Below are 9,834 nucleotides of genomic sequence, written 5' to 3'. Positions count from 1 at the left end.
AAATGACAAAAAAGTTACAAAAATGAGTCGAATACCCAACAAAAAAATGATGACGTGAGGAAAAAGATCCTCTCGGTTCCTCTCGGTTGAGTTGGCCCACACTAAAGGAGGGCAACATTGGCGTTGTCCTTCTGTCTGGGCCCACTACTACAACATAAGCATATAGGGCCTTTAAGTTTGGGAACCACCGGACTGGCTGGTGGATTTAAATAATGCTGAAATAAAAGGTCTTGCTAAGTTTTGCAGTGAGGAACTTCACATTAATCTGTCGTGTTTTGACTTGCTTCCTCAGACCCAGAAAGGTCGGGCTGTCAAACCTCGCAGTCTGACGGTTTCACTACTATTAGCAGAAGCGCGCCTCGTCAGCTGTAGCCCACATTTCCTGTCCCTTTGTCTCAGAATGACACAACTGCACACAGGGGTTGAGCCACTCTTGGCCACTCGCGCAGCGGGCGGAGCGTGCACTTTATCCCGAGCCCCTTGGTTTTGAAACGCTGGCCCCTCCTCCCCCGGCATCGCTCCCCGCTCGTGTGGAGCAGGATCGGCAGAGTGCGCCAGGGAAGCGGCCCGGGAGGTGTATGTGTGTGTGTGTGTGTGGCTCAGACGCACGGGGCAGCCACTGTAGGACTTTTACTCCCCTGCCCCGAAACAAAACACAAAAAGAAACAACCGTGCCACGTTTTAGCAGCCGCGCGTTTTTGTGTGTGTGTGTGTGTGTGTGCGCGCTGCCGTGACAGGGAAACTCTCCCACCCGCGGTCAACATTTGGGGAACCGGTTCAGAGGAGGAGATGCAGCAGCTCCAGCCCGACTCCACGCGCGCCTCTGCCCGCCTCCGAGGCTGCTGATGCCCGCTGCGAAGAGGACGAGAGGGCGGTCGGGATCGGGAACGCAGGGCGGCAGCAGGGGGCGGCGGATGATGTGGACGGTGGGCTCGGGGACTAGAGCAACGTTATCACTACCATCATCATCATCATCATCATGGCAAACGGAGCCGGTACGATCATGCTGAAGTGCGTCGTGGTGGGGGACGGCGCGGTGGGCAAAACGTGTCTGCTCATGAGCTACGCCAACGACGCCTTCCCGGAGGAGTATGTGCCGACGGTGTTTGACCATTACGCAGGTAGGACAACGAGGCATCCCCCGCTGTATCAATCACAGAACTGCACATTGTACTAGCACTAACTGAGAGGAAATGCACAGTACAGGCTTAAGTTGAACGCATCTCAATAGTTGCCTTCATTATACGACCCCCTGGCTCTGGCACTCCCTCTCTCCAAAAAAAAGTGCCTTGGCTTTGCATCTGTTGCTATAATGAAAACCACTTGTTCGCCTTCTCCATTGCACATTTGGGGACCCTGGCTGCCCCCCCCTTTTGTCATTCCTCCCCAACTAAAAAAAAAAACCCCATCCCTCTTTGTCATATCGTTGCAGTGAGTGTCAACGTTGGAGGAAAGCAGTATTTACTGGGACTGTACGACACAGCTGGTCAGGTAGGGGCGTTATTATTTTTGACTTTGGCCTCGCTCCAAGCATGTCAAGGACTCTCTATCCCACCACCACCACCACCCCTCTCCCTCCCTCATGTGCTTCTTGTGGTACCGTTTATGTATCCAGCTTAACACACGCCCCACATGTATAATATAGTATAGGCCACATACCCGGGCTAAGCTGCAACAGGTGATGGTTTCCGCACTGGGCTCTATAGAAAGGGGGGGGAAATCTGTATAGTGCAAGACAGAGTTAGTAGCAGGTTTTCAATAGATCTATTATGCGGGGGGGAACAGGGCTCACTATGTCCAGTACAAGTGATGTCAGAGGTTTGTTAAAGGGGCTCGGTCAATGCGTGGTCCTTTTTTTGCTTTACAATGTGCCATTCAGCAAACAGCAGGAGTCAAAAGGAAACACTGTGGAGGGACACACGCGTGTACGATAATGCTTTCGACACAGCGGGAGCGAAGTGTTGGGTTTGGGGGAAAAGCCCAGTCTGCCGTTTATTATCAGAACTACTACAGCAAGAGTTGGATGTCGTAGCTGTAACAATATAAGTATAGGAAAGTGCTGCAGTATTTGGGAGGGGGGGGGGGGGGGGAAACGAATGGATTGTGGGTCTTCGAAACCACAGAGATTTCTGGGGTTTTTGGTGCATTCCATGATAATAAACCGCAATGGAGGTTCTGAGATTTGTAAAAGTGAAAAGCGACACGGTTGTTTACACGGAATCAGTGTGTTAGATGTGTGTTAGACAGGTTGTGTTGATTAGATCAGCATTTTTTGTTCTAAAATGAAAATGGACATTTCACCGGGTCAATTCGGGCTGTGTGGTGACTTAACCTCTTAACTCCCACCTGAACGTGTTTTCTCCCTTAATTCTCCAAATAAAAGCTTCATCAAAACAGAGGCAAAAAACGAGAAGAAAATGAGGATGTAAACGCAACAAAAAAAGCTAAAATCCAGCAAAAAAAAGGACAAAAATCCAGCAAAAAAAGACTAAAATCCAGCAAAAAATGAAAAAAATCCAGCAGAAAAAAATGACAAAAATCCAAAAATCCATCTGAAAAAATGACAAAAATCCAGCAAAAAAAGACCAAAATCCAGCAAAAAAATGACAAAAATCCAGCAGAAAAAAATGACAAAAATCCAGCAAAAATTGACAAAAATCCAGCAGAAAAAATACAAAAATCCAGCAAAAAAAGACTCAAATCCAGCAAAAAAAGACTAAAATTCAGCAAAAAAAGACTAAAATCCAGCAAAAAAAAAGACAAAAATCCAGCAAAAAAATGACTAAAATCCAGCAAAAAAATGACAAAAATCCAGCAAAAAAAGACTAAAATCCAGCAAAAAAAAAAAAGACTAAAATCCAGCAAAAAAATGACAAAAATCCACCAAAAAAAGACTCAAATCCAGCAAAAAAAGACTCAAATCCAGCAAAAAAAGACTAAAATCCAGCAAAAAAATGACTAAAATCCAGCAAAAAAATGACAAAAATCCAGCAAAAAAAGACTAAAATCCAGCAAAAAAAATGACTAAAATCCAGCAAAAAAATGACAAAAATCCAGCAAAAAAAGACTAAAATCCAGCAGAAAAAATGACAAAAATCCAGCAAAAAAAGACTAAAATCCAGCAAAAAATTGACAAAAATCCAGCTAAAATTGACAAAAATTCAGCAGAAAAAAGACAAAAATCCAGCAAAAAAAGTGACAGAAGAGCCGCAAAAAAGTAATAAAAAAGTGACAAAAACATATAAGGGAAATAAAAAATGACGACAATGGCATAGAGGAGAGAATGGATTTGGTTTAGGCGGGTGGTAAGAGGTTAAAAAATGAAATAAGTTAAGTTATTCTCCAGTCTTTTTGCAACATGTTCCACGAAGGAGCAGAGTGAAAAAAAGCCCTTTTCCCCAGTTCTGCACGGGCAAATGGAACAGCGAGCAACAAATGATCATTTGAACTCAAACAGTATGTATCACTCCAACGTAAGATTAAGTTACAGATTTAGTCTATATGGGGCTTAAAAGTCAGGGAGTCATCAAGCAAAATATCAAGGTCTTTGTATGTGTGAACCACCTCTCCCTCAGTGGACACTAAGGGGATAGAGTGAGGAACCTTCTTAGCGTTTGAGGACCTGTTTAGCTGCAGAAGTGTGTGCTGGACCACATTAACCTCTTACCACCTGCCTAAACCAAATGCATTCTGTCCTCTTTTGGCTGTGTAACACCTCATTTGAAAGCTAAGACCCACAAAACTGACCTTTTTCCTCGCATTGTTGCTGTGTTGTGTCACCTTTTGTATGTTTTTTTTTTCTGTTTTTTTGGTGACATTTTTGTTGAATTTTTGTCACTTTTTGTTGAGTTTTTGTTACATTTTTGTTGAGTTTTTGTTACATTTTTGTTGAATTTTTGTTGCATTTTTGTTGAATTTTTGTTGAATTTTTGTCACATTTTTGTCACTTTTTGTTGAATTTTTGTCACTTTTTGTTGAGTTTTAGTCACATTTTTGTTGAGTTTTTGTCACATTTTTGTTGAGTTTTTGTTACATTTTTGTTGAATTTTTGTCACATTTTTGTTGAGTTTTTGTCACATTTTTGTCACTTTTTGTTGAATTTTTGTCACTTTTTGTTGAGTTTTAGTCACATTTTTGTTGCATTTTTGTCACATTTTTGTCAAATTTTTGTTGAGTTTTTGTTGCATTTTTGTTGAATTTTTGTCACATCTTTGTTGAATTTTTGTCACATTTTTGATGCTTTTTCCCCAAGAATCTTTTTGATCAGGCTAAAGCCAAACTGGAGAAAATGGGATCCGTTCAGGTGGGAGTTAAGAGGTTCAATCCAAAACAGTAAATTATTGGGTCATCAGAGTAAAAATGCATATCAGCATCAGACACAAACACAAAATACAATCAAAACAACTCACACCATTATCATTAAAGTACGTTCAATCGTCATAACAGGATTTACAAGAAGAAAGTCTGTAAGCTAATCATACACAGCTTCCTCCCAGATTTGATATAGGCCGATAATGATTGATTTCTGTGGCATCAAGACCACTCCTCTTTAGCAGTGGCTTAATGACAGCTGCGTTCAGGGCCTTTGGGAAAACTGCCGTCTGGAGTGAGGTGTTGACTAAATCAGTAAGTTGTGGTAACAAGCTGCTCAGCACAGACGTCAACTGTGGCTCTTGATCGCGAAAAAAATATCAATGTTTGCTCAGGGCATTTCTCATAGCTTGGTTTTCTTTCCCTTTCCTCCCATATTCAAATTCTGTTTCGATAGATAATCTTCAAATGACAGCACACGCATTTATGGAGTAGATAAGCAGTGATGCCCAGGAAAGTACTTCAAACCAAGCCACAGCGATTCATACAAGGGTTTTATCGTGGTTATACGTCTACAGACTCGATTGTATCTGTAAAAAATGATATCTTAATTATTTATATTGCAAACTCATTCAAGGACGGATGATATAGCCATATAAAATTATTTTTTTTAGCAGTTTTATGATCCCTAGCCTTTCACTATTCATGCACACAACCTTTATTCGGTAACAAAAGCCTTCTTCTGATTCTGATTCTTCTTCTGATTCTTCATATTCTTCTTCTGATGCTTCTACTGATTCTTCTTCTACTGATTCTTCTTCTACTGATTCTTCATCTGATTCTTCTTCGACTGATTCTTCTTCTACTGATTCTTCTTCTACTGATTCTTCTTGTACTGATTCTTCATCTGACTCTTCTTCGACTGATTCTTCTTCTACTGATTCTTCTTCTACTGATTGTTCTTCTACTGATTGTTCTTCTTCTGATTCTTCCTCTACTAATTCTTCTTCTTCTGATTGTTCTTCTACTGATTCTTCTTCTACTGATTCTTCATCTGATTCTTCTTCTACTGATTCTTCTTCTACTGATTCTTCTTCTACTGATTCTTCATCTGATTCTTCTTCGACTGATTCTTCTTCTACTGATTCTTCTTCTACTGATTCTTCTTCTACTGATTCTTCATCTGATTCTTCTTCTACTGATTCTTCTTCTACTGATTCTTCATCTGATTCTTCTTCGACTGATTCTTCTTCTACTGATTCTTCTTCTACTGATTCTCCTTCTTCTGATTCTTCCTCTACTGACTCTTCTTCTTCTGAATCTTCCTCTACTGATTCTTCTTTGGATTTTTCTGATTCTTCTTCTGATTCTTCTTCTTCGGATTGTTCTTCTAACGATTCTTCTTTTTCTGATTCTTCTTCTACTGATTCTTCTTCTACTGATTCTTCTTCTTCTGATTCTTCTTCTACTAATTCTTCTTCTACTGATTCTCCATCTGATTCTTCCTCTACTAATTTTTATTCTTCTGATTCTTCTTCTTTGGATTTTTCTGATTCTTCTTCTGATTCTTCTTCTACTGATTCTTCTTCGGATTCTTCTTCTAACGATTCTTCTTCTTCTGATTCTTCTCCTACTGGTTCTTCTTTTTCTGACTCTTCTTTTGATTCTTCTTCTAATGATTCTTCTTCTTTTGATTCTTCTTCTAACGATTCTTCTTCTTCTGATTCTTCTCCTACTGGTTCTTCTTTTTCTGACTCTTCTTTTGATTCTTCTTCTAATGATTCTTCTTCTTCTGATTCTTCTTCTAATGATTCTTCTTTTTCCGATTCTTCTTCTACTAATTATTCTTCTACTGATTCTTCTTCCTCAAACCTCTCTGTGATTGGTTAAATCCATCTGACTTTCACTCAGACTATGACCAATAGGAGGAGTGTGTGGGAGAAAGCAGGCGGTGTGTTCCTGCAGAATCATTTTATGTGGTGCTGGTTGTTTTGATTCAACCTGTGTCATCTTTTAAGCAAAGTAAAAGAGAAAATAACCCAGTTTAGTTCCACAAAAAGTCAAGGCCCAAGCGGCGGTTTATGCAGTGGGGAAATAGTGGTTTACAGTTTCTGTAATCCAGCTGCCGTGATAGAACAGAAACTCCTCCAATGATTACGCAACACTGTCTGCACTCGTCTCCGCACCAAAGCAATGGAACTATAGCCGATCAATGTACTACAAAAACATTATAAACAACGATTACTTACCACACAGACATTATCCCAGCAAACTAAGTTATTATTAGAAAAGTAGGACCAGAATCAGTTAAAGTCTAATCTATTTGCCTTAACCCCTTAACTCCCACCTGAACCGAGCACATTTTCTCCAGTTTGGCTTTACCCCAGTCCAAAAGCTTCAGGAAAAAACTGTGAAAATAGCAAACAAAACTGAGACGAATGGAAATGTGACAAAAAAGCGAGAAAACATTGACAAAAAGTGACGAAAAATTGATGAAAAAGTGGCAAAAATGCCACAAGAAATTGACCAAAAATTGACCAAAAAAATGAAAAAAATGTGACAAAAAAATGACAAAAAAAATTACTAAAATGTGTCAAAAAAATTACAAATATGTGACAAAAATGTGATAAAAATGTGACAAAAAAATGACAAAAATGTGACAAAAATGACAAAAAAAATGACTAAAACGTGACAAAATGTGACAAAAAATGACAAAAATTTGATAAAAAATTGACAAAAAAATTACACAAATTTGACAAAAAATGTACGAAAAAGTGACAAAAATGTGACAAAAAATTACAAAAAAAATTACAAAAAAGGTACAAAAATTAGTTGAATACCCAACAAAAAAATGATGGAAAAAAAAAACCTGATGACGTGAGGAAAAAGATCCTCTCTGTTCAGGCGTGTGTGTCCCCATCGCAGATAAAGTTTTCCTGGAAGCGTGGACCGTGCATGCATTGCTGGAATATAGACAAATGCTTTTCCACAAACGAGCGAACAGTGGCGTAATAAAGGGCTAAAGCTTTTCTGAAATAAGTTGTTTGTGAGTGGATATTCCCTGAGATCGCACGGCGGATCCCGTCCTGTGTAGCTCTGGCAAGTCCAAACCTATTCACCTTATTCCTGAAGTTCCCGTGGGCGCCACCATCAATTGTGCTCCGCCCCTTCTCTACTATCAGTTTACACAGGACTGGAGAAGCCCAGATAAATTCACTTACATGAATATAAAGCCGATTTTAGGCCGTTCAATCAATCTACTAAGCATTCCGTTCTCCGCGGAATGAAAAGACGTCACGCCCTACCGGAAGGGTCAAGACAACGGAGGTGCAGAGAGAAGGCAAAAAGTGGGCGGGGCTTGCTAGCCTCTTACCCCTGCCTGAACCGAGCGGATTTTCTCCAGTTTGTCACATACAACAATTTGACAAAAAAATGACAAAAAAGTTTAAAAAATGAGTTGAATACCCGACAAAAAAAATGATGGACAAAAAATCTGATGACGTGAGGAAAACGATCCTCTCGGTTCAGGCGGGAGTCAAGAGGTTAATCTACAAAAAACAAACAAGCAATACTCTCCATTTCCCGGTGGTCTTTATAACTTCCCTTTAACTCGAGTTCGTTGAATAAACACCAGAAGCTAAATGAATCAGAAGCGAAGCCAGACCCAGTCCTTATGTGAAACCTGATCCTTTCAGAGCAAAGGCATAAACTGCGCTCGCGAAGGTCAGTCTCCTGTTCATTCATGAAAACTAAATCTGCTCTCAGCGCGTTCTCACCCCACAAACACCGCTATAAAAGTGTAATATTTAGACTTCAGAGAACAGATGGCGCGGCTCTATTGTCGGTAATATAGTCATTGAAAGAGGAACTAAAGCTTATGGCTGATTCTGCAGCGTTTGCACAATACATGACCGAGCCGAGGCAAATGTAAACATGTCCATTGTGCTTCTCAACTCGGACAAGTTGGCTTATGTATATAAACTACTACAAACAAGACAATACTGCTTCATTTGGCAGCTATATCAGAGATATTCCTCTTTTTCTGTGGAGAATTATTGTAAACAAATCCAAGTGATGCCTTGGGTTTGCTTTCAGTCTCTATTTGCCGTAAAAACTGGGGTTAGTTAATGCTCTGATGTTTGGCAAAGGCAATACGAAGGTTGCTTTCCCTCCAAATCTAAAAGCTTCTTGGGAAAAAAAAAAACAATCAAAATGGCGACAAAAATGAGAAAACAAGGATGAAAATGAAACCAAAACAAGCATAAAAAAGTGACCAAAAGCCACAAAAGAGCAAACAAAAGTATCAAAAACGCAACAAAATTTTGACGAAAACACCATAATAAAGCAACAAAAGAGAAACAAGAAACGGGTACGAATGAGATGGAAAAGAACGTGAAAAACGTGGCAACAATGCAAGGAAAAAGAGCAGTTTAGATCAGTTTTGTAGGTGTCAAATGAGGCAGTGGCCAAAAGGCTGTAAACCCCAGTCAAGAACCTTCTAGATTTGGGTAAAGCCGAACTGGAGAAAATGCGCTCGACTCCAACTTAAGGTGAAACATCTTGCTTGGCCTCTCTGGATAAATGCGACACATTTAGGGTAAATTGATGCGTTCACAAATGGTTGCTAACTTTTTTTTTTTCCTTTGCTTCTTTCGCTGGAATAAGCTAGACCTGTGGTTCCCAACCTTTTCTGCCTCATGTACCCCTTGAGTCGTACTGTATTTATACTCCGAGTACCCCCTGCCTCGATTATTCTGCCAAAATTTTTACAAAGTGATCAACTACTGCAATAAGTAGGGTATTGTGTTCAGAATGAAGCTAAAATGCTTTCAAATTGAAAACCTTTTACTGAAAAGCATAATTTAACACAACCTCTTAACCCCGCCTGAACCGAGCACATTACCTCTGGTTTGGCTTTACCCAAATCTGAAAGCGTCTTGAAAAAAGTGTCATAATAGCGACACAAACGAGATGTAAACGCTGCAAAAAGAAGCATCAACAGAATGAGAAAAGTGCAACAAAACAGGCGACAGCAAAAATAGGTCGGAAAAGTGACGACAACGCATCGACATGAGCTAAAACCGTAGATCCGTTTTGCAGGCCTTAGCTTTCAAATGAGGCGTTACTCTGGCCTATAGGCTGTGAACTCCACTCGAGAAGCTTTTAGATTTGGGTAAAGCTGAACTGGAAAAAATGTGCTAAGGTGGGGTTAAAGCAATACTAAGTAACTCATGCCCCTAGAGGCCATAAGCGCCACTGCAGGTGTCGTAGCATGTTACGTTTTTTTACTCATTAATTGTCCTTGAGAGTAAATACTTTGCTGACAGAAAAGACAAAGGGAGAGAGGGATATTGTACATCCAACTACACAATGGAGATATTTTTGTTCACTCAAACTTGACTGTAAATACTGCTGAAGTGGCGCTAGCAAGCATTTAGCTTTGCCCATTAGCCTGTCAGCTTCTTCTTCGTGATTCCATTAGTGTGTATTGGGGCCTCCGACCCGGTGCAGAGAAAGCTGCAA

The 9,834-nt window shown here is 40.2% G+C and overlaps 1 protein-coding gene across 1 annotated transcript in view; it reads left to right on the top strand.

The window, feature by feature from the left end:
- Window positions 1–783: 783 nt before the first annotated feature.
- The window catches only part of rhoq (ras homolog family member Q), a 43,538-nt gene continuing 34,487 nt past the window's right edge, over window positions 784–9,834 (top strand). The window contains exons 1-2 of the mRNA XM_079560617.1: window positions 784–1,121; window positions 1,433–1,491. Coding sequence (XP_079416743.1) covers window positions 980–1,121; window positions 1,433–1,491 — 201 coding nt within the window. The 5' untranslated portion in view covers window positions 784–979. The remainder of the gene's footprint in view (window positions 1,122–1,432; window positions 1,492–9,834) is intronic.

Source organism: Gobius niger (genome assembly GCF_951799975.1).
Source record: "Gobius niger genome assembly, chromosome: 7".
In the NCBI taxonomy this organism is placed as follows: domain Eukaryota; kingdom Metazoa; phylum Chordata; class Actinopteri; order Gobiiformes; family Gobiidae; genus Gobius; species Gobius niger.
This window is presented reverse-complemented; position numbering and strand designations above follow the sequence as displayed.